Below are 25,598 nucleotides of genomic sequence, written 5' to 3' on the forward strand. Positions count from 1 at the left end.
TGTTTGATGTGTCACAGAGAAAACGCCATGATACGATCCCAATGTAAATGTATTTTTTATTAGTTCTTCATTCTTAATCTGTAACAAATAACTACTACAAGAATTGTTCAAAGTGTTCACCACCCGCGTTAAGGCAAACTTGAACACGCCTTACAAACGATTCCCTAACACGTTGCAAAATGCCTGGAGTATCGCGAATAGTTTGACAGGCATTAACGATTCGTCGACGAAGCTCTTCCACATCAGGTACTTCACTCTGATAAACTATGTCCTTCAAGTGGCCCCAAAGGTAGAAATCGCACGGGTTAAGGTCGGGTGATCGAGCAGGCCATTTCACGGGTCCACCTCGACCTATCCACCGAAAAGAGAACGTCGCGTTAAGGTGAGCTCGGACAGCGAGACTGAAATGTGGTGGTGCACCGTCATGCATGAACTACATTCTGCGCACCAAACCTAAGGGCACGTCGTCAAGTAATTCCGGTAAAACGTCTTGTAAGAATTGTAGGTACGCCTCACCGTTTAACCTGGGCTGTAGAAAATAAGATCCAATTAAATTGTCACCTACAATACCGCACCACACGTTTAAACTAAATTGTACTTGGTGAGATTTAACGAGCGTTGCGTGAGGGTTTCTTTGGGACCATTGATGCTTATTATGCAGGTTAATAATACCATCTTGCGAAAAATTAGCTTCGTCTGTGACTAACAGACTACGCGGGAAATCAATGGCGTTTATCAATGCGTCGTGGGTAGTCCGCGGAATTCAAACCTTGAACCTTTTGAAAATGGTAAGAATGAAACTGGTGACTTTTGAGGATTTTCCACACGAGCACGTGACCAACGCCTAATCGCTTACTCACCTGGCGGGTACTTGCTTCTGGTTCGTCCTCGAAAATAGTAAGGACTTCGTCTTCTACGGCCTCTGGGACTTCTTGCCCTCTAGGTTGAGGTCCACCATTTTACTGGGTGCTGAGAAATCTTAAAACACTATGACACTTGGCATTAGCTTTACATTACCGCCGTACGCGTACTTCTACCCATTTATACCCTTCTGCTATCTAAAGTTACAGTAGTGTTTCTCAAATTCAAGGCTATTGAAATTGTCTATGACTTCGAAACAAGTTGGGTAATGGCAATAACCCTTACTCCACATTTTGGGATATTTTCTCGTTTTTGGGGCAAATGTTTGGGGGGCCATATCTCCGAAACTAAATGTTGTAGACCCCATGTTCTTTGGTACTTTCCGCTCAGTTTGGTCCCATAAACACGCCCCTTAATTTGTGATGGACTTTTCAGAAACACCCTGTATAGATTTAGATGTCTAATTTAAAAGTATATTTATTTTAATCAGGGATAGATGTAATTTTGGAAGCAGGAATAGAGAACAGAGTAATCTGGGCGCGCGTCAAAGGCCCGGACTCTCTTCCACGGGACGGAGGGATATGAAAGAAGAGGTGGGTCATAGCGACAGAGGTAAAAAGAAAGAAAGAAGAAAGTATTTTTCGCGGTCCCGGTCAGCAACGTCATCCAAACGTAGTTTAAAGTTAATTCTAGACATAGGAATGGAGAACGGTTAGTATTTACTTCAGTCCGACTGAGGCCCAGTATAGACCCTCCCTCCAAAACATAACGAAAAGTTTAAATTATCTTATTGGCTCACTTAAACTACGTTGTGATGACGTTGCTGACGGGGACGGCGAAAAATACGTAAACCGTTTTTACCTCTGTCGCTTTGACCCGCCTCTTCTTTCATAACCCCCCCCCCGTCCCGGGGAAGGGGGTCTGGGACATTACTCTGTTCTCCATTCCTACTTCTAAAATTAAAGCTATCCCTCATGTAACTATAAAATATATTTTTATGTCTTATGTATATACGTATGAACTTGTTTTCTTGGATTTAGTTCTTATCTCAGGCACAACTTACTCATTATCAACAAATATTTGACCTAATTAATTTAATTCTACTCAGTCATACCAGGAAAACATAGATTTCTTTCACTTGGAATTTTTAAGTGCTCAAGACTATATACTAATATCTGATTGAATGTAAGGGGAAGGGCTTAAAACTTCGTTGAACTGCCAGCTCCTCCTTCTTCGCGTCCCATTGTTTATCCGAATATACCGAATGATTTGTATAACTCTGTTTCGACGCGCATAGGTTGCAAGCTACGTCGATACCACGTGATTTATAAGATCAAAAAAAATTAATCAAAAATGTCTTGATTAGAATCAAGACCTAAAAAGTATCGATAAGACTGAGGGTATCACTTGTCTGAAGGATCAGATATTAATTTTTCTTTTTAATTGAAACTTAAATGCATGCTTAAGAAAAAACAACGTTCCATTACCGTTTTCCGTTGAAATAAATTATTTTACTGGTAATCAATTTCAAAAATTTACTTATCTCGGCTTTTCGACCACAATTCCATTCCCCGAAAACATTTTATCATTACATTAATTACTTTTGGGAGAGTACGTGTATGGTTTTGCGTTTTAAAAGGTTCCTAAAGACGTTACATCCCCATTCGTGACCGGCACTCTTCGCAGTGGAACATTATAATTATTCTAAAACCAATGGCGCCAAATTCAATAGGGACAGTAACATCATAGTAGTTATAACGAACAGAAAGTCAAGAGAATGGCACCGGTAATGAGCAGCAAAAAGAGAGGAAAGTTTGCTTCAAGGTAGCAGAGGGACATGGTAGTGAAAATAGTAATCTAGAATTTTGTTCGTTCAAACCTTAATATATCATGTAAAATTCAAGTGAGGAGGCGGCACTACCTAGAAAGATCTATTTTGGCAGATAACAGCGAAAAAATTATGTTCTACACACACTGGGACTATGGGAGAGTTTCTGGGCCGCAGGTCGCACATGATGAAATTTCAACTTCAGTTTACATCAATTTTCCCTGGTAACTTTTAAAAGGTTGTTGTCATGGCTAAACAGACCGCTATTACAGCTTTTTATTGTTTTCAAGGTTTTTTTGACACGTTATCTCCCAAAAGTAATTAATGTAATGATAAAATGTTTTCGGGGAATGGAATTGTGGTCGAAAAGCCGAGATAAGTAAATTTTTGAAATTGATTACCAGTAAAATAATTTATTTCAACGGAAAACGGTAATGGAACGTTGTTTTTTCTTAAGCATGCATTTAAGTTTCAATTAAAAAGAAAAATTAATATCTGATCCTTCAGACAAGTGATACCCTCAGTCTTATCGATACTTTTTAGGTCTTGATTCTAATCAAGACATTTTTGATTAATATCTGTTCCTTCAGTCTTCATTTTAATTAAGAATGTTAAGAAACTGTATTACATTTTCAAAATCTGCACTAAGCAGAAACATATATAAAGGGGACCATAACTTTAGCTCAATCAGACATTTAGTTATAATGATACTTCAAAAAAAAAAGTAAATCAATAAAAGTTTGTATTCTTATTGTAATTAACATAATACAATTTTTACCAATCATTTATTGAAACGCGATGCGCCCCCCTAAAAATTCCAGAAATAGGACCAAATTGACAATTTTACAAAATTTTTAAAAATGCTGATTTATGTCCGTTTAACATTTAGCTCAAAATTGTCATAAGCCCAATATGAAATTCGGATATCCTTAAAACTTCATAAAGACGATCCGAGATTGTCAATTTCAAACCTTTTTGCAGCATAAACTAACGTCTGTTTAATATTAAGCTTAAAACCTTAAACAATATATAGTCAGGGCTACCCTAAAAGTTCAAGCGCCCACAAGTACCCACAAGTACCTAAAAGTACCCACAAGTACCTACAAGTACCCACAAGTACCTACAAGTACCCTCAAGTACCCACAAGTACCTACAAGTACCCACAAGTACCTACAAGTACCCTCAAGTACCCACAAGTACCTACAAGTACCCACAAGTACCCACATGTACCTACAAGAACCCACAAGTACCCACATGCACCCACAAGTACCTACAAGCACCCACAAGCACCCACAAGTACCTACAAGTACCCACAAGTACATACAAGTACCCACAAGTACCTACAAGCACCCACAAGCACCTACAAGTATCCACAAGCACCTACAAGCACCTACAAGCACCCACAAGTACCCACAAGTACCTACAAGTACCCACAAGTACCTAAAAGTACCCACAAGTACCCACAAGTACCCACAAGTACCTACAAGTATCCACAAGTATCCACAAGTACCCACAAGTACCCACAAGTACCCACAAGTACCTACAAGTACCTACAAGTACCCACAAGTACCTACAAGTACCCGCAAGTACCTACAAGTACCCGCAAGTACCTACAAGTACCCGCAAGTACCCACAAGTACCTACAAGTACCCACAAGTACCTACAAGTACCCACAAGTACCTAAAAGTACCCACAAGTACCTAAAAGTACCCACAAGTACCCACAAGTACCTACAAGTACCCACAAGTACCCACAAGCACCCACAAGCACCCACAAGCACCCACAAGCACCCACAAGTACCTACAAGCACCCACAAGTACCCACAAGTACCTACAAGTACCAACAAGTACCCACAAGTACCCACAAGTACCCACAAGTACCAACAAGTACCCACAAGTACCAACAAGTACCCACAAGTACCAACAAGTACCCACAAGCACCCACAAGTACATACAAGTACCCACAAGTACATACAAGTACCCACAAGTACCTACAAGCACCTACAAGCACCCACAAGTACCTGCAAGTACCCACAAGTACCCACAAGTACCCACAAGTACCCACAAGTACCTACAAGTACCCACAAGTACCTACAAGTACCCACAAGTACCTACAAGTACCTACAAGTACCCACAAGTACCCACAAGTACCTACAAGTATCCACAAGTACCCACAAGTACCTACAAGTACCTACAAGTACCCACAAGTACCTACAAGTATCCACAAGTACCCACAAGTACCTACAAGTATCCACAAGTACCCACAAGTACCTACAAGTGCCTACAAGAACTCACAAGTACCTACAAGTGCCTACAAGAACTCACAAGTACCCACAAGTACCTACAAGTACCCACAAGTACATACAAGTACCCACAAGTACCTACAAGCACCCACAAGCACCTACAAGTATCCACAAGCACCTACAAGCACCTACAAGCACCCACAAGTACCCACAAGTACCTACAAGTACCCACAAGTACCTAAAAGTACCCACAAGTACCCACAAGTACCTACAAGTACCCACAAGTACCTACAAGTATCCACAAGTACCCACAAGTACCCACAAGTACCCACAAGTACCCACAAGTACCTACAAGTACCTACAAGTACCCACAAGTACCTACAAGTACCCGCAAGTACCTACAAGTACCCGCAAGTACCCACAAGTACCTACAAGTACCCACAAGTACCTACAAGTACCCACAAGTACCTAAAAGTACCCACAAGTACCTAAAAGTACCCACAAGTACCCACAAGTACCTACAAGTACCCACAAGTACCCACAAGCACCCACAAGCACCCACAAGTACCTACAAGCACCCACAAGTACCCACAAGTACCTACAAGTACCAACAAGTACCCACAAGTACCCACAAGTACCAACAAGTACCAACAAGTACCCACAAGTACCAACAAGTACCCACAAGTACCAACAAGTACCCACAAGCACCCACAAGTACATACAAGTACCCACAAGTACCTACAAGCACCTACAAGCACCCACAAGTACCCACAAGTACCTGCAAGTACCCACAAGTACCCACAAGTACCCACAAATACCTACAAGTACCCACAAGTACCTACAAGTACCCACAAGTACCTACAAGTACCTACAAGTACCCACAAGTACCCACAAGTACCTACAAGTATCCACAAGTACCCACAAGTACCTACAAGTACCTACAAGTACCCACAAGTACCTACAAGTATCCACAAGTACCTACAAGTACCTACAAGTACCCACAAGTACCTACAAGTATCCACAAGTACCCACAAGTACCTACAAGTATCCACAAGTACCCACAAGTACCTACAAGTGCCTACAAGAACTCACAAGTACCTACAAGTGCCTACAAGAACTCACAAGTACCCACAAGTACCCACAAGTATCACAAGTACCCACAAGTACCAACAAGTACCCACAAGCACCCACAAATACATACAAGTACCCACAAGTACCTACAAGTACCCACAAGTACCTACAAGTACCCACACGTACCTACAAGTACCCGCAAGTACCCGCAAGTACCCACAAGTACCTACAAGTACCCACAAGTACCCACAAGTACCCACAAGTACCCACAAGTATCCACAAGTATCCACAAGTACCCACAAGTATCCACAAGTACCCACAAGTACCCACAAGTACCCACAAGTACCCACAAGTACCTACAAGTACCCACAAAAACCTACAAGTACCTACAAGTACCCACAAGTACCTACAAGTACCCACAAGTACCCACAAGCACCCACAAGTACCCACAAGCACCCACAAGCACCCACAAGCACCCACAAGCACCCACAAGTACCCACAAGCACCCACAAGCACCTACAAGCACCCACAAGCACCCACAAGTACCTACAAGTACCCACAAGCACCCACAAGTACCTACAAGTACCCACAAGTACATACAAGCACCCACAAGTACCCACAAGTACCTACAAGTACCCACAAGTACCCACAAGTACCTACAAGTACCCACAAGTACCTACAAGTACCCACAAGTACCCACAAGTACCTACAAGTACCCACAAGTACCTACAAGTACCTACAAGTACCCACAAGTACCTACAAGTACCCACAAGTACCTACAAGTACCTACAAGTACCTACAAGTACCCACAAGTACCTACAAGTACCCACAAGTACCTACAAGTATCCACAAGTACCTACAAGTATCCACAAGTACCCACAAGTACCTACAAGTACCTTCAAGTACCCACAAGTACCTACAAGTGCCTACAAGAACTCACAAGTACCCACAAGTACCCACAAGTACCTACAAGCACCCACAAGTACCCACAAGTATCACAAGTACCAACAAGTACCCACAAGCACCCACAAGTACATACAAGTACCCACAAGTACCTACAAGAACCCACAAGTACCTACAAGCACCCACAAGTACCTACAAGCACCCACAAGTACCCACAAGTACCCACAAGTACCCACAAGTACCTACAATCACCCACAAGTACCTACAAGTATCCACAAGTACCTACAATCACCCACAAGTACCTACAAGTATCCACAAGTACCTACAATCACCCACAAGTACCTACAAGTATCCACAAGTACCTACAATCACCCACAAGTACCTACAAGTATCCACAAGTACCTACAATCACCCACAAGTACCTACAAGTATCCACAAGCACCTACAATCACCCACAAGTACCTACAAGTATCCACAAGCACCTACAACCACCCACAAGTACCTACAAGCACCCACAAGTACCCACAAGAACACACAAGTACCTACAAGCACCCACAAGAACCCACAAGTACCCACAAGAACCCACAAGTACCTACAAGCACCCACAAGAACCCACAAGTACCTACAAGCACCCACAAGAACCCACAAGTACCTACAAGCACCCTCAAGAACCCACAAGTACCTACAAGCACCCTCAAGAACCCACAAGTACCTACAAGTACCCACATGTACCCACAAGAACCCACATGTACCCACAAGAACCCACATGTTCCACAAGTACCTACAAGCACCCACAAGTACCTACAAGCACCCACAAGTACCCACAAGTACCTACAAGCACCCACAAGTACCCACAAGTACCTACAAGCACCCACAAGTACCTACAAGCACCCACAAGTACCCACAAGAACCCACAAGTACCCACAAGAACCCACAAGTACCCACAAGTACCCACAAGAACCCACAAGAACCCGGGCAAAGCACCTACAAGAGCTCAAACGCCATGTTTTTCTTGATAATATCCCTCTGACGAAGTGCATCACAACAAAAACGCCGTAAGTCCAACATAAAAAATTAGGGCTAAAATGCGTGTCTCTTACAGTGGTAAAACGCCGTAATTCCAATACCCAAAACAACGTAAGTCAAAGTATGTGTTAATAATGATAAAAATCAATACTTAAACTTAATTTATCTTAATGAAACTAAGAAAAGGCACATCTATGGACTGTTATCTTTCATTTAAGATGGTTCCCAAACGTAACGAATGAATAGTTTTCTTTATACACGATCGCAATTAAGGTCATTTTTCAAAAAAATCCCATGTTATCTCTATGGAACAATATAGTATCTTTCACCAAATGTCTTAATAATTTTATGGATTCTAAAACCACCCTTAACAACTTTTTTCATTATAGAATTAACTATTAGTTGGATCTCTTTGAAATTTTAACCACAAAAGTAGGGCCCAAATTTTAGTTCACTGGCAAAATTTCAAAGCGGCAAACACAATACGAAAAAAGTTACAGCCAATCAAAGAACCCTCCTTTAGCATTAGAGGGAGTATCAAGTCTTATCTAAGAGAGCGACCGCTCTCCTAGAATATGTATGACGTCAGGGTGACGGTTTCTACATCTCCTCCCCTACAGTTCAAGCAGAAAGGCCCAGAAAATGGCCTGTTACTCATTCCAATGTGAAGAATTCCATGTATTCCTGGGCATATTAATAGATTTTTCATAACTACACTCGTACTTGATAAAGGAAACTCAGTTAAAGTTTGAAATTACAATATAGTGTTGCAATGTCCGGTTAACATTCAATTAAAAATCTTATCAGTTTTAATTCATTTATTTCGAAAAACAATATAATCTAAGATCGGTTTCAAGGAATTAAAGTTACAGGAAGACTGTAATTATATTAAATCGATCTATATATATAGTTAACAAGGTTAATATTACGCAGTTTCCCAGTGTAAGAGCCATGGGTCTTTCAGGGCTAATATCGAGTCTATTTTTATTTTATGGTATGTTTTCTAGTTCATTTTAAACGACTCTCTACTCAGAGAATATTATTTGACTAAATAACTATAATTTCCTCGCTGTACAGTTCTTGCTACTCAACAGTTTTGCGAAACCACTAGTGACCTTAAAGTCGATGACATTTCACGAGATACCTTAGAAATCTGGCCATTGGACAAAGATGTCGGGTGTCCAGAAACGTGGAGAGCCTTGGGTGAGTCGGCCTTTCGTAATATTTTGTTGCGGTTTTTCTTTACGTAATGAACTATAGCTAAGCTACCCGTCATTGTCAGGGTATTATAAGAGAGTGAAAAGCAGAAAGAGTTTTAGTGTCTATGTAGAAGGGGAAAAGGGATGACCAGTGGCGTCGCCAAGCTTTTTTGGGGGGCTATAACACCCCAAATTTCAAAGTTAGTACCATCAAATTAATCCGTAAACCCTACCAAAAATTGCTCGTTCGCCCCCTAAAATTCTTTAGCAATATAGTGTATAAAAATTATAATAAGTTCGTTAAGCTTCATCTTCGTAGAGATGAATTTCAATATCAAACAGTAGTGGGGACTAAAAGCAAACCAAAAACTAAACTTATGGCAAGTAAAATTCTTTCCTCCACAATTGTCTAATAGTCAATAACTCAGTTCTGTATTCTTTGTCAATAAACGTTTGTATATCTTTAAAATACGAATAATTCCAAGTTGACACAAATTTTCAGATAGTTATAATGGTCTACACATGTTCCAATGAACCAATTATGCAAAATTTTGTTATTAATTTCCTATAACAACGTTCAAATAGTTTGCCCAGATTAAGCCCCCCCCCCCCAATTTCAAACCGTCTTAATACTTTAGTTATGTTATTGTAACATGATTCTTCCCAGGCTTACCCATTATGTTTCCTCTCCCGTTCATCAAACCTTAGATGAGCATCGCACCGTGGGGTGAATTCGGTAACTGTTTTTAACTAAATCCTCAACAATCAACCCACAAACCTTGATTGTCTTGTAGTAGGACAAAAATCCACACGCGCATGCGCCTTGTCGAATAGTTAGGTGCTTATAGAGTAATGATGATGCAATTATTTATCTCTTATGTGATTCGGTTTAGTAACCTTGCTATAATAAATGTTAAGGGATGTTGGGAAGAATCATATTACAATTACCCCGCTTTAAGTTACACTTCTCTCGAAGAGAAGTATTATATACTTCTGCTTTACTTAATCGTCTTTGATCGGAATTGGGCCCATCCGATTGAAATATCTGCAAATTACCTCGTCTTGATTTTATAAAGGTAGACACTTCCACAGCATTAACATTTGTAGTTTGGTCGTCTGCCTTGCACAGTTAACTTTCGATTCCCATAATGCTATAATTGAAGTTTTGATCTTTTTACCTCTCCGAGTAACGATGATGTCACGGAGAGGTAATACACTAGACGTGTTTGTTTGTATGTGTTCGCAGTTGTCAAATCAGTGCAAACGTGTTTGGAATTTCACAGAAATTCGGAAAATTGTACTTCATTACGTTACTTAAACCTGTATTGTCTTTAAATAAAACACTGCAAATTAAAACTTCGTTTTGTATCTTTTTAGGAGATAAATGTTACTCCATAGACAAATTTTCTAGACCGTATTCTAATGCAGAATCATATTGTCAGTCCTTGGGAGGTTCTTTAGTCTCAATACATAATCAATTGGAACAAGGTATTTCACAAACTCCTCATTTGTAAAATGAAAATGATAATATAAAATAAAAATTTGTAACATTCGACGAAACAGATTTCTTAACAGCATACCTAGGAGATACAAATCCGAAAGGTAATGCCTGGATTGGTCTAAAGAAACGTGGTCGTAGCACATATCCATCCCTTCAGACCCTTCGGTGGGACGAATGGGACGACGGAACAAAGACAAATTATACGAATTACGCACCTGGAGAGCCAAGTTCGAGTGTATGTATTTATTTTTTCCACGAGCAGCTTTAATAGAACATTTGTACGGTAAAGATGAGCATCGCCTTGAGAATAATTGAAAACTGATTTCTTATTGAGCACTTTCTCCCCAAATAAGGTGGTAGGACTGATGTACAGCGTGTTCTAAGGGTGATTTTGAGTACCAGTCTATGTAGTTGGGTCACACCAGCCTATGTTGTTGGGTCGCACCAGCCTATGTAGTTGGGTCGCACCAGCCTATGTAGTTGGGTCGCACCAGCCTATGTAGTTGGGTCGCACCAGCCTATGTAGTTGGGTCGCACCAGCCTATGTAGTTGGGTCGCACCAGCCTATGTAGTTGGGTCGTACCAGCCTATGTAGTTGGGTCGTACCACCCTGTGTAGTTGGGTCGCACCAGCCTATGTAGTTAGGTCGCACCAGCCTATGTAGTTGGGTCGCACCACCCTATGTAGTTGGGTCGTACCACCTTATTTGGAACACAGTGGATTACGATGTCAAACCTTATGTATTCGCTTTTATAACAGGGCCCATGGTTATATTCAGGGTGTTACAGAATGGGTGTTAAGTTCTTTGGGCTATTTTGAGTCGAAAATGTTGTATGACATCAGGACAACATTAAACAATTAAAGTTATGATTACGGATGACCCCTTAAACTTAAACAAGGAACTGAACGTCAATGCTAAAGGGGTCATCCATGAAACACACTAATTCAAAACTTGTAAACGGTGACTATTAGGGCAAACTGCCATAGAATATTTTCGATACAAACTCCCCCATGGAACCCACTGTACTTTGGCCGTACCATCCTTGTTTGGAATACCTTTCTGTATTTGCTCATTCCTTAAAATAGACTTCGGAGAAATGTTTTCATCTGGAACACGCTGATTCAGTTGCTGGAAAGTGGAATGATCATCGTTGTGACGCGGTGAAAGGAAGTATTTGTCAAATTTCCAGAAGTAAGACATATCAACTTGTTAAATCTATCGAAATACACAATCTAATACTATATATCACAGCAAAAGATAAATCTCAACCCAAATCTTTCTACTTGGGCAAAAACAATTGTGGCCAAGCTTGGGAGTCGTACCGAGACCGCTGCTACCGATTTATAACACAAGCCAAGACATGGGGAAATGCCGAGAGAGAGTGTCAAAGTTACGGATCGCACTTAGTCTCAATTAGTGATTCTTATGAGGAAGCTTATCTCTCTTTCATCATAGCCGATAAGGATTTTCGATCTAGGGACGGAAAAGGAATTTGGATTGGTCTCTCTAATACGAACACAAAGGTAATTAATCAGATATTAATTTCATCAGATATATCCGAGTGATCTAACAGATACAGAAATCTTTAGTCCAGAGGAAGACTAACTTGGTCTGACGCTAGTCTTATTTACCATACAAATTGGAAAAATGATGTTAAGGAGAGGAGCTCTATTGACACCCATTGCACCGCTAAGTCTGAAAATAGTTTATGGAGAACCGAGAACTGTTCCGTGGCCTTGCCATTTATATGCGCTAAAGATCTAAGTAAGTGGGGATAATACTACTCGTTTTTTCTTTGAACTTGTTTTGCAAAAAATGGGCTGGAAAAGTAGAAACGATGCGACCATCTAACTATGGACAGCCAAAGCCGTATTAAACCCGCGTTAACAAATGGCGATGCGTAGCACACTTCTACCAACCGCATTTGATGGCCGAATTCTATAATTATTTCCAATCCATGTTATTCCTTTGCAAAATTAGTTTAAGGCTGTTCAAAAATTTTGTAACACAAAATGAAATATTTTTCATCCTTTTTCACTATGGGAAAGTCAAAAAAAATGCCTTGAATCTTAAATTATGCTATTAGATTGTTGTCTCAAAGTATGATTTGTTACGTAACATTTCCCACGATCCTCCATCGGTAAGAGTTAGGAACATTTATTCAAACCCCCTTGTTGAAATTATGTAATTTTTGAACAGCCCCGTTAATAACTAAGAATATTTCAAATTCAAAATCAAGACAGTATAAGCTTAGTTTCAAATATAATCAACTCATAGATCCAAAAAACAAATCGCAAACTCTATTTCACGGTAATTGCCCACCTGAATGGATGGACTTCGGAAACCAATACTGTTACTACATAGAAACTGTCGATAAGGAAGATTTTACTGATGCCCAAACAGAATGTTCGCGAAAAGGTATGTCGTTCATGTGTATCGACTTCCAAAGCCAAGCAACTTCATTAACAATTTTTAATTTAGGTCCAAATGCAATTTTGGCTGAATTTCACACCGAGTCCGACCTGAGGCTTGTTCTGAATTATTTGAAAACTCTTGAAGTTGATAGTTACTACCTGGGCATCAAAGCCAAACCATTTAGTAAAGCTAAAAATTAATTTCAATGAAGGTCCAAAACTAAATTCACTACTGTTGTAGATTTTCATTACCTCAGTGATGACTCGATACCAACGTATTTGCCATGGGGTGAGGAGGAACCTAATTTCGTTTTAACTGATAAGTGCGTTGAGGTCGAAGTCAGGCGATATTCGTACAATAATCTTAGGTGCCGTGATGCAAGAAAATACATTTGTCAAATGTCGAAAGGTGAAGTCATTAACCAAAAACTATGTTACAAGAATAATTAACATTTTTTTGTTCTGTTGCTTTCAGAAATCATAGAAGAAATACAAATACGTAAGTTGTTATGACAAACTATCAATTTTCTATTTGATATTGGAGGCAATTCTCTAACCTTTTAAGCGAGTTATCGCAAGTGATAAACTATCGTCTAAAGGGTTGGTGTCAACTTCTTGCGTTCTATGAGTGCGCGATATCAAAATAGGTGATTAGTCATAGGTGTCATTGAACCTTGAACGAAAAGTGGTGGATGTCTCGCGAATAAAAAACAACAAATTAAAATTTTACCGTTTTTAATTTTAACGAGAGTGATAACTTAACACAAGGGTCGATAAGTTATCGTTTGCTTTATAACTAAGGAAGGTGAAATTTTAACTTGCCCACCTTGTTTATTATCCCGAGATAAGCCTAACTTCCGGCGATAAGGTGGATTTGAACTGGACCAAAAATAATATTTTCAAAATGTCTGTTTCACTTTATAAAGTGTGCTTTATTATAACGCTTTTATTATATTTTTCAAACACAGATGGCCATATTCCAATTGACGTACACAAAAAGTCCACTGTGGAACATCACAAGTCCAAAGAAACGCCGAAAGCTGGTGGAGCAACGACTGCAGTCATTGTAGTAATTGCCACTGTAGTTATTGTCGCTACAGTCGCGACAATTCTTTACAGATTACATCGAAAGAATCCGCAAAGAGAACGGGGAGAAAGAGTGAGATTTCATAACCAAGAATGATTTATAAACATAGATATATTTTTATGCAATAGATGAATGTACAAAGCTAATTGTTCATTTTGCTTTTACGCTTTATTTTTTAATGTTATATGCATTAAAAATAGCAAATTTAAATAAAATGGTCGCTGTTATTGAACAGCGTCTTTAAACGTAAAAATGTTGGGGATTAATCAGAATCTGGTGTTTGACCACATTGTCTTCTTAAGAATGAACATCTGTATGGGGATCCAAACAAAGGGACTTTGGTGGACTAGTAACTTTGAAATCCTATATAACGTCTTTGAATCCACATACTGGATGTTCCATCTTCTTAACCCTAAATTTAAGCAGACAATGTTGCAACCTCACTTTTCATAAGGGTATAATTCTTTACATTTGTCCAACGATGAATAGTGCAATATGAGCATAGGCTAATTTATTCAAGCAACATTTCCGCCAGTTTTATCGCCACATGTCAGTTAAGCCATGTTCACACTTGCATAACAAACCGGTTCAAAGCAATTCAAAACGCTTCCAAAGTTAAGTGTGAACAAAAATCAATGCCCGAGAAGCTAATTACAAACGCTGTTCCTTGAAGTTGCTTCGCGAACCAACCAAAAGCGGATATGGAGGCTAGTTTCGAGTTTTCAGGGTTGTTTCAACTGGACTCGCAGACGCAGACTAGTTTTAAGCGTAGCAGACAGCACCAACGTAAGTATAAGCAGACAGAGGCGTCTTAAGCCACGTTCATACTTGGCACTTTGAAACCGTTTCGAACCGTTTTGAGCACGACGAATCATTTTGTCAAAATAACAACTGCATTTTCTCATGAAATATTTCTATGGTTAACAGTTACATTTTACACTTTGACCTTTCAAAACCTGCTGAAAACGGTTTCAAAGTGTCAAGTGTGAACAAGGCTTTAAAGGGCTGTTGAAATCGCTTCAAAATGAATGGTAATAAAAAGTGTTTCTAAAATAACTGGGCAAACGAGTTGTAGTTCAATTCCCGTGCTAGTGTGAACATAGCTTTTGACTAGTCTTCCTACTTTAGCATAAAAGCAAGTTCTTAACTTTGCTCATATCGACTTTGCTAAGGCTTAAATAAGTCTTAAAACATTCATAGAAATATATTATAAAAAACAACCATACATAGCTAAAAATCAAAATTACATTTTTAAACACCCTTACTTTTCGGGTATATAAACTTATCACAAATCAGCGATAATCGTATTCTCTTAGAAACTTTGATCCGTCGAGTCGATTTCAATCCAAGTAATAGCAACAAGGCCGTTCTTCTCTGTTAAATAAGTAAGCATTGCACGTTTCATCACAGTTAGAAATACCTGATTATCTAAACGTTTAAAATCTCTTTATCCAACAGATATTATGCCTGCAAGCATGATGGTCCTCTTTATACTAGTTGTGATTATCTGCGTTAGCCTAGTAGAAGTACTTGGTCAATTGGAACTGGATCTAACCCTTGGCGGGGGTGCCGGCGGCCTGGGTCTTTATCCTCACAGGAGACCATTTGGAAGACCCCACCGACGACCTATGGGGCCTTACATGGGAGCTGGAGGTTATGGAAACGAATTTGACTACAGCTACCAGTACAATCCGATGACTGGTGCCACGTACATCCAGGAAAGTTTTGGCTCACCTTGGGACAGATTCCGACGTGCCCTTATTCCGGCCGGAAATGAATCGACAATAGCCAACAATTCGACGGCAGAGTAACCATTTAATTTTATACTAAATAACACATTGTTAAACTATGACTGTCGTTTTTACCGGTTATTTGATACTGTAAAGTAATTATTTGTAAATAAAATGACGTATTTATTTTAAGTATAAGTTTTGGTTATGTTTGTATATTCTTGTGCCGGTCGTTATTAGTGGTAATTAATAATTCAAAAATACATCTTTGATCACAAAGTAATATCAACTATCCAGGGTAACAAAGGTTCAATCTGGCTTATTACTAATGATTCTTGAGTGTCCGAGCTTATTACTTCATTTTTGATCGAAGGAAAGACGGATGGAGCAGAAATCTACATCTGTAATCTGTACTCACCACCTACGGCAACAAAGTCCCGCATTTCGATGGCTTCTTACGGTTCGGAATCGTCGAGCATGTTTCCTGTGTCATAAAACCAGCTAGTTCTAATACAATTATAATACCGTTACGTGGCAGCACTTAACAATCTACAAGCCAAGGGCCAAGCATGTGCAAAGTACTCAAGGAAACCATCTTTGTCGCAGGTTGCCCATCATTGCAGTGCCAACTTCGCTACTTTTGTTTTGTGCGTAGTCTTTAATCATCAACAACCCCAAGTATTTAAATATTTTTGGAATATTTCGGCAACACTTTATGTATAAGTTCGGTTAGTATTAAATACACCAATAAACTTTGCCTTAAATTTTCAAATATATAAATATCTACGTTTTTATTAATAGTATTTATGCAACATTATTTATCCCAAGATGAGGCCGGGATATGGGAGAAGAGCCCTCTTTCTGCGGCCAATAAAAAAAAGTGGGCTTTCGTCTGATTCAGACAATGGAATAGATTCGACCGAAGACACGATCATAAACAATGCCATCAGAGCCACGACGAACACAGCCAATATGATTTTGGAGTTCATCTAAATACACCAAAAACCGAAAGAAAAAACATGAAATTAATTTTACTCGTGTTATAGCCGTTGAAACATATTTATACGTATATTTTCCATTGTAAAATTAGAGGGCGTCAATATGGTGTTCTTTAATATTGTTTTAAGAAATCATGCTTACTTTTGATGAATTGAATCCTCTGCGAAGAAATTCGGACGATGAAAATTTGAAGGCGAAAAGGCTTGTTGCTTATTAGTGGCTAGATTCTATCCTTTTATAATGAAAATAAACATACTTCAATTCTAATTTTTGATAACATAGTTAAGTTAAATAAACTTTATCTCTTCAATTGGGTCAAAATTCCCAAGATTAAAAACAAAACCTCTTAATTGAATGTATGCACTTTAATTTATCAACTTAACTTCTAATTAATCTCAGTAATCTATGAAATTTGATCACAATGAAGAGACAATTGAGTTCAAAACTGTATTTCAAGTATCACCAATTTTATTATAAAAGAATAAGACGAGGCCATAAACACACAACAAACATTTCTGCATTCAAACTTTCATCAATTGAATTTCACTGCAGAGGAATCAATTCGAAAAACAAAATGTAAGCATTTTCTTTAATATAATTAGAGGTGTGCGGTTAACCGATTCGATCGAATACCGAACCGAATAATTCGATCCGGTATTCGATAAGCCCATTTTCACTATTCGATACGAATATCGAATGCCGATCTGACTATTCGGTTAGAGTTCGACTACCACAAATTTAGGTCCTTGGCACTAGAGAGACCCACCTTATTTTAAAAATATGATCTCGATTTTATTTGTCCTCCATCAAAAACTACCAGCAAGTGCCTAGGAAAATTTTATAAAACACTTGGCAACCAATGAGGAGAGGTATTTTACAATTTAGGAGCTTCTAAATGTTTTTTTCCTTGCTTTGTATTAACTTTTCGCGAATATTAGGGTTATCACCCGATTAATCGCGAATAGTTAAGCCTAGTATTCGCGAGTATTAGGGTTAAATATTCTCTTAACTATTCGCGATTAATCGGTTAGTAAAAAATTTAGCAAGGCCTAACTATTCGGTATTCGATTTGGTATTTGATAAGAAAAAATTTTTAGTATTCGATGACCGGTTCGATACCCAAAAAGTGGTATTCGCACACCCCTAAATATATAAATAATATAAATCACTAGCCCTAGTATTCCACCAAAAAGTGATATCTAGTTTATTAAGGAGAAGGTATAAGATTCCTAAGTATTCGCGCGCCATAGTCCCAGTCCCCCTTTCAAAATACAAGGGGGGACGTAAAAGGAGGCCGGGCTATTTCGCCTCTCCTCAGTCGGAAAATACGTAATGATTTATTTACATTGAAACCATTGGGAAACACACTCAAAAAAGCGAATAATATTTAGAATAAGAAGTTTTCAGACTAGGATGTTTGAAACCATTTACACCAGGAGGCGAGGCTTCTTGGTACTGCACTTAGTCCGCCAAGTACCCGGCCTCCTGTTGTAAATGGTATCAATAATCCTAGTCTGAAAACTATTTATAGCTGCCCTAATTAATCTACAGTGACCCATAACTATAGCCTTAACAGCCTCCAATTTCTGGTGCGGCCGACAATTAAAGTTAAAGCGAAGTGAGATGGGAAGGGATATTGGACTAGTTTTCTCGTCCCGGTAAGATAAAAGGTCCATGATTAAACATTAAACTGGTTCTTGTCATTTAAAAATTGACATGTACAATACGTAATTTTCGTCATTGGCATCGCGCTAACGTGAGTTTTCAAGAACCAATGAGATGCTGGTTGTAATTTAGAGGCGGGGATTAACTCCGGACCTACGTTTGGACTGGAGATAAAGCTGGAAATGTGGCGAATTTATACCTTCTCCCTAATAAACTAGATATCAATTCTTGATTCCACTGCATTCATAAAATTCAAACTATGTATCGGCAGTAAAATGTTTTTGATGTTTCCTTTCCGTTTTTGGTATTTTTAGATGGACTCCAGAATTATTATGGCTTTGTTCGTCGTGGCTTTGATTGCCTTGTTTATGATTGTGTCTTCGGTCGAATCCATTTCCGTGCCTGAATCAGACGAAAGCCCAATTGTTGTGATAGGCCGTAGAAGGAGGGCTCTACTCCCCAAGCCCGTCGTCATCATCGGATAAATATTAATGTCGGCTAATTTATTTGTTATTGGATTTAACAGTGATGCCTCATTTCATTCAGTTTATAAATAAATAATTATAAATTCTTTTTCAATCCTAAGTCAAACTGAATTCGATATTTTGCTTTATTCTAACCAAACAAATTTAGGTCTATCTTTAACTTCGTGCATAAATATGATCAGAAATACATACAGCCATAAGCTTATAAGATATGTTCCATAAGTATGACCAGGGTTGTTGACTTTTTTGATTTTTTCAAAAAAATCAAAAAAATCGATTTTTTTTGATTTAAATCGGATTTTTTTTATTTTAATTGATTTATTTGATTTTTTTGATTTTTATTGAACTAATAGATAGTAAATTACCAACATGAAAACTTTTGAGTCAAAATTAAGCAAAAGCAAAATAATCATGACATTTAAGCAGCTATTGGATATTATTACTATTCAAATGCTTGTATAAAAAGACTAGCTTGACCGCTATTTCATTTCCTAGCCTTTCCAGCAAGACAAACTGGAATTCTGGAAAAAACTTACATTGAAATATACCAAAACCACGATTAATTTTAATTTTAGGTCTTTTCTAATTAAGTTTCTTCTCGAGTTACTTAAACTACTCCTTGGAATCTTAGAAAACATTTTTTAAAAATAAAAATATATTATTGATTTAAATCAAATAATTTTTTTTAAAAAAATCGCTTGATTTAAATCATGATTTAAATCAGTGATTTAAATCAAACTGATTTAAATCAAACAACCCTGAGTATGACACTTCCTATGCTTCGTAATGCTAGAGACCGACTTTTAAAAAGGTTCATGTTTCAGTTAACGTTTTTGGGGTTCACCTTCGAAAAATAGTCCCCGAAAACAAGCAGTGCTTCCAGCTTTAAAATGGCAGCACTGCCATGGTTGATATAGCTTTTATGTCAAGAACCTTAATGGACTGCGTTAACAATAATACCGTTTTGTATTGGCTGATAGCAATCTGCCACCATGGACAGATATTTAAGGAGACACAGAGACAATTAATGAATGGTTAATGAAACTTTCGTTTTCACTCCAATAAAAATACTCCATGGAAAATACAAATGGAATACGTCAGATAGAAAATTATCATTTAAAAAAACTAACTTTTTAAACGTATTTTTTACAATCCTTTAAAAGGCAGAGAAAGGCTTTTGTCATCGACCACCTACGTCTTACATCAAACAGAATTTTAGCCAAAACGGTAGTTTATAAGAGTCTCGGCGTGTCTGTGGTCTGATTGCAATTTGCTAACCTTCGAAAGTATTTTATAATTCTGTCAGAATGACTGTGATGATCATGATGATAGCTGTTCTGTTGACACTCACGAATGTTATGTGCATAGTTGATGACTACGCCTCGGAAACCGACTACTATAACTATCAGCAGCCACTCAGGAATACGGATGTTGACAACACCTTAGATTTAGTCTACAACTACGACTTCGAAAATCAAATGGAAGGTGAGACGTCAATTGAAGATAGTAGGCCTAATAACTTGTACCCTTGGCAAACGTTTCGACAACCTTAAACATAAGAATTACTCAAGAGGAATATGACATTATAATGATTTTTATCGTGACGCAGTTGATTTTATTCTTTAAAATTAAATAGATAATAAGTTATAACTTCTCAGAGACTATTTAAATTATTGTAAAATATAATGATATTAAAAACATTGTTGATTCTGAAATTGTGCCTCCTTGTTGTGTTTTTATGTATTTGGGGTTTAATGTTAGTTTATTTTAATGGGGAAAGTCTAAGTTAAATGCAGTTTGTAAATTCAATTTACGAGGTAAATATTTTTAAAATAGGTTTTGTTAAAATCGGTGGCAGATTTTTAAATAATTTAAAAGCGGGTTCAAATCTTTGGGGAATTTTTGTTTTCGGTTCTGGTTCATAATTTTGCAAGAGGTTGTCCCGCGCGCAATTTGGTAAGATACCTAAATACTGGCTTTTAAAAAGAGTCCGCTGTTTGACTAATTTGTTGTCTTGACGGATATACGGCATATGGATCCAAGATGTAAGACATGACTTTAAACACACGGACTTTGGTGGACAAGTAAGGTCGAAGTCCTATCTAACGTCTTTGGATCCACATACCAAATGTCCCTTCGTAACAACACTATATCAAGCAGACGATTTAGCGCAGCCTCCTTCCAAAAAGGGTCTATTCCTTGTTTTGGAGACCGCCTATAAAAGGCCAGTAACTTTGAAGCGGTGCTTTTAGAAGAAAACGTTATTTAAGTTGCGTTAGGCATTAAGACCCAAAGAAGACCCTCCTTATTACCTTCCGAAAGTTACAGAAACACGCTATACCAGGGATAGATTTAAGTTTAGAAGTAGGAATGGAGAACGGTTAGTATTTACTTCAGTCCGACTCATAGCCCAGTATAGAGCCCTTCCCCTCAACACGTAACGAAAAGTTTAAATTATCATATTGGTTCACTTAAACTACGTTTTGATGACGTTGCTGACGAGGACGGCGAAAATAACTAATTCCTTTTTACCCCTGTCGCTATGACCCGCCTCTTCTTTCATACCCCTCCGTCCCGTGGAAGGGGGTCCGGGATTACTCTGTTCTCCATTCCTACTTCTAAAATTAAATCTATCCCTGGCTATACGCACTAATTCGTTTGCAGTAAAATGAAACCACAAACACATTTTGACTTAAGGGTGCAAAAATATCTACATTTTTAATGAAACACTATTTATATACACCATTGTTAAATCCAATAACCAATCCGATATTAATGTTTATCCGATGATGACGACGGGATTGGGGAGAAGAGCTCTCTTTCTACGGCCTATCACAACAATTGGGCTTTCGTCTGATTCAGGCACGGAAATGGATTCGACCGAAGACACAATCATAAACAAGGCAATCAAAGCCACGACGAACAAAGCCATAATAATTCTGGAGTCCATCTAAAAATACCAAAAACGGAAAGGAAACATCAAAAACATTTTACTGCCGATACATAGTTTGAATTTTATGAATGCAGTGGAATCAAGAATTGATATCTAGTTTGGGCTGAGCCTTGATTATCAGTCAGCCAGGAATTTTACTTAAAATGTAGAAACGGATGAATAAAATTTGCTTACTTTTCTGAATAAAATCAAGAGCCTATAGTTTAAACTATAGGCTCTTGATAAAATCCTCTGCCAAGAAATTCGGGAGATGAAAGTTTGAAGCCGAAAACGTTTGTTGGTTGTTGATGTCTGCTTCCCATTCTTTTATAGTGAAATTAATGATACTTCAATCCTTATCGATTTTTGATTAAGATAGTAATTATGATAGCACTTGATTTTATCAAGTAAACTTTTAATTGATATTAAATATCTATGGATATTGAACCCATGAAGAGACAACTTAGTTAAAAAGTGGAGCTGAAGTATCTCAATTTTTATTATAAAAGCATAGGACGCAGTCACCAACAAACAACAAATCCTTTCGCCTTCAAACTTTCATCTCTTGGATTTGTTCGCTGAGAAATCGACTCGAATAAAGTAAGCATAATTCGCTATAATCCTTACAATATAACGAGTAAAATGGTTTTGATACAAATTGTCTGTATTTGGTATTTTTAGATGAACTCCAGAATCATTTTGGGTATTTTCATCGTGGCTTTGATGGCCTTGTTTATGATTGTGTCTTCAGTTGAGTCACTTCCGGTTTCTGAGATCAACGAAAGCCCATTTATTGTGCTCTTGCGTAAAAAGAGGGCCCTTCTTCCTAACCCATCATCTTCTACGTATCACCAATTTCATTGGGATTGAAAATGAAGAATTGTAAATAAATTTATATATATCGTTAAAGGGGCTCACCGGCGCTGTTGGGGGGAGACCGCCCTTAGTTCGGGGGGAAAACACCCAGCGCTTTGGCCATAAAGAATGGCGCCACCGTCGCGGTGGGCGGGTAAGCAATATGCTAACCAACCAAGGTCGGTCAAAATCGTGCAGGCACTAACAAACAGTTTGACCCCCCCCTCACCCCAACAGCTCCGGCCAGCCCCTTTAAGCCTAACTATGTTTGTTTTGATGTAATATACTGGTTATTGATGGTCTTTATTATTTTTCGGATATGGTAGAGTTAAGAAAGTATTTGAGTCAAACTTTGTTTCTTGTAGGGTATGTTTCCTCTTAATGACGATAGGTGGCGATATTATAAATGGTTTATGTTCGCATGTTTCATTTTATTCATACTTGGAGGAACCAACTTGACTGGAGGCGAAAAGCCCATAGGCCTACCCAGAGTCGTCTTTCACAAATGATTGGCAGTTTTAAACACTTAGCATACTTCGCGTTAGCGTGGGCCTACTCCTCAGGTGACATTAGCCAAGTTTTTTTTTTAATGTTCGCACATAAGATGTATCTAAAAACTGTGACATGTGATAGATGGCACTGCAATCTTAGGCCCAAGTAAACTAAAGCATAGTGAGTAACTCATGGACGAACCAATACTGAAGGACGGATGGCAGAGGGATAAAGTTGAAAAATACTTGTTAATAACGGGAGATGCCGGGAGTGTGGCGCACTCCTGTAAGCCAAGCTACTGGGCGGCAAAGTTTGAGGGAATACGACACATGTCGGCGATCCTACCCTATAGGTGCCGACTGTCCCGTGTCCGCCGGAGGTGACTTGACCCCCACACCCCTTCCGTCACCTCCCAAGTAAACCTCATTTCCTTCCCTGATTATTCACATACTGAAACCTGACTAATCGCATCCTTGCCGAGGACGTAAGAGCCCGATTCGCATTGACACCTCCAAAAAAAAAAAAATAACGGGAGATTGTAGCAAACCGGATAGTGGGGGCTTACGGGGAATCAACGATCTAAAGAGGGAAGCATTTAACGTCTTATTTTGTCTAGATGGCGCTAGCTTTTTCTGGATAACCCCCCTCCATTTTGGGGCTGAAAAGGGGGAAGTTAGCTTAACATTGGTTGTTTACTCACTTAGTACGGGGCTCTATGGGCTGCCATCAGTCCTTCAGTATTGATTCGTCCATGGGGGGGGGGGGGAAGAAGAAAAAGAAAGAAAAGGCAGTGCTCCCTCTGGTGAGCCGCCCCGTTATAAGGGGTTGTAAAAAATGCCTTCCATTAAATCCTGAATCCTGCTGCCGAGCATGTCAAACCCTCTTTTCGTCTCCAGTCAAGCTGGTTCCTCCAAAGTTCATAAAAACTGATTCGCGACTGAGTTGGAGACATTAATAGCACCACCTACAGGCAATAAACGAAAGCATGATGCGTTTCACATCACTTTAACCAAAAAAGTAGGACTTTGATGTCATTTTTGGCTTATTGACGGGACTCGGTCCATATATACTCTAATACAATGTAGGAACTTGAACTAGGAAGGAGGTCTATAGATCATCGCGCAGCGGGAGCACATTCGCTGCGTTATGATTACTATGGCTGCGTTCAGTAACACTCATCAGGAAAAACATCGATGTTTGGGAAAATGAAATCGGTGTTCTTTTGACGTCATGATGACGTTGTAGTTGTTGAACGGCACAATTTTGTGTAATCGATGCTTTTCTTAAAGGCGACGATATTATGATAAAGTTACGGCAAAGGCTTAAATAATAAATCCGAACTATTTACAAAGATATTGTACTTCAATTTATCAATTAAATAGAAATTCTGTCCGAATCCATTTTTTTACCAAAATAATATATTGCTTTTCAGTATTATTATCCATAAGGATAATATTTGTCAATTCTTCATTATTTTAAATTGGTAGAGATTGGGATGTAGTTCCCCCCATTTTTGGTCGCGGCGCAAAATGACGAAATTTACGTCATGAATCCGATGCTCATCAAAAAAGCCTCCTCTCACAGCTGATTTTTCTGATGGGCATCCGATGAGCATCATGACGTCACGCCCAAAGACGCGAAAAACCGTTCAGTAAGACATCGATGTCATCTTTTAGTCATCGATGTTTTTGATGCCGGTTACTGAACGCAGCCTATATTATCAAGTTGAATGAATAGGCCAAAAATGACGTCAACATCCTATTTCTGGGTGGGATTAGAAATAGGGAACGCATCGTGCCCATTGCTTTTCATAAAAAAATAAAATAGGCCTAAAGCTTTGACGTCATTTTTGGCCTATTGAAGCTACTCGGTCTGTAGATACTGGCATAAGTTTATAAGATATGTTCCATAAGTACGACACTTCCTATACTTCGTAATGCTAGAAACTTACTGAGAGCTAGTTCGAGAACGACAAGCGAGAATTGACTACACTAGGTTAATTTTGCAGCCATTTCCCCCTATTTAGTCTGTACTAAACCTCTGACTGCGCCTCAACAGGCGTCGCTTTACGAGAATCTACGTCGTCTTACCTACGTTGTCACTTCATGACAAGCTCTCAGTAACCAGTGACAAACTTATGGAACATAAAATATGAACTTATGATAATGGTTAACAACTTTCGCTCCAAGTTGAAAGTTCAAAACCAAACGAATCACTTTTTAATCAACTTTAAAAAACAATGCAAATGTTTTTCTAAAGTTTTTTATTATGATTTATACGAGAGATATAACTTCGCATCCGACTAAT

The 25,598-nt window shown here is 38.7% G+C and overlaps 2 protein-coding genes and 4 long non-coding RNA genes across 8 annotated transcripts; 5 read left to right on the plus strand and 1 right to left on the minus strand.

Moving 5' to 3' along the window:
* The first annotated feature begins 2,559 nt into the window (after positions 1-2,559).
* Positions 2,560-3,460, plus strand: LOC149616271 (uncharacterized). The gene is made up of 2 exons (XR_016375888.1): positions 2,560-2,701; positions 2,766-3,460. It is a non-coding gene; the product is annotated as an uncharacterized LOC149616271 (long non-coding RNA).
* Positions 3,461-8,882: 5,422 nt separating this feature from the next.
* On the plus strand, positions 8,883-14,236 carry LOC149616272 (macrophage mannose receptor 1-like). The gene is made up of 12 exons (XM_089857098.1): positions 8,883-8,925; positions 9,009-9,134; positions 10,508-10,618; positions 10,694-10,866; positions 11,718-11,823; positions 11,884-12,155; positions 12,222-12,396; positions 12,910-13,050; positions 13,114-13,230; positions 13,288-13,455; positions 13,522-13,545; positions 14,015-14,236. The coding sequence occupies exons 1-12, from the start codon at positions 8,883-8,885 to the stop codon at positions 14,227-14,229; spliced, it is 1,671 nt and encodes a 556-aa protein (XP_089713224.1). The 3' UTR covers positions 14,230-14,236.
* A 30-nt stretch (positions 14,237-14,266) lies between these two features.
* Positions 14,267-16,339, plus strand: LOC149616273 (uncharacterized). The gene is made up of 2 exons (XM_089856044.1): positions 14,267-15,518; positions 15,592-16,339. The coding sequence occupies exon 2, from the start codon at positions 15,597-15,599 to the stop codon at positions 15,942-15,944; it is 348 nt and encodes a 115-aa protein (XP_089712170.1). The 5' UTR covers positions 14,267-15,518; positions 15,592-15,596; the 3' UTR covers positions 15,945-16,339.
* Positions 16,340-17,313: 974 nt separating this feature from the next.
* LOC149616274 (uncharacterized) lies at positions 17,314-20,727 on the plus strand. Of its 2 annotated transcripts, XR_016375726.1 has the most exons (3): positions 17,314-17,438; positions 18,842-20,239; positions 20,319-20,727. It is a non-coding gene; the product is annotated as an uncharacterized LOC149616274 (long non-coding RNA). The 2 variants fall into 2 exon arrangements; XR_016375725.1 differs by having other exon boundaries at positions 18,842-20,727.
* Positions 20,728-21,704: 977 nt separating this feature from the next.
* LOC149616275 (uncharacterized) lies at positions 21,705-22,484 on the minus strand. Its single transcript, XR_016375827.1, has 2 exons — positions 22,140-22,484; positions 21,705-21,962 (listed from the first exon to the last, which is right to left on the minus strand). It is a non-coding gene; the product is annotated as an uncharacterized LOC149616275 (long non-coding RNA).
* On the plus strand, positions 22,461-24,691 carry LOC149616276 (uncharacterized). 2 transcript variants are annotated; one of them, XR_016375828.1, is made up of 4 exons: positions 22,461-22,544; positions 22,626-22,826; positions 23,165-24,308; positions 24,377-24,691. It is a non-coding gene; the product is annotated as an uncharacterized LOC149616276 (long non-coding RNA). The 2 variants fall into 2 exon arrangements; XR_016375829.1 differs by having other exon boundaries at positions 24,390-24,691.
* The last annotated feature ends 907 nt before the right edge of the window (positions 24,692-25,598 follow it).

The sequence above is a fragment of the Phalangium opilio genome, unplaced genomic scaffold (assembly GCF_054372755.1).
Source record: "Phalangium opilio isolate 3A_F unplaced genomic scaffold, DU_Popi_V2 ptg000217l_1, whole genome shotgun sequence".
Lineage (NCBI taxonomy): Eukaryota > Metazoa > Arthropoda > Arachnida > Opiliones > Phalangiidae > Phalangium > Phalangium opilio.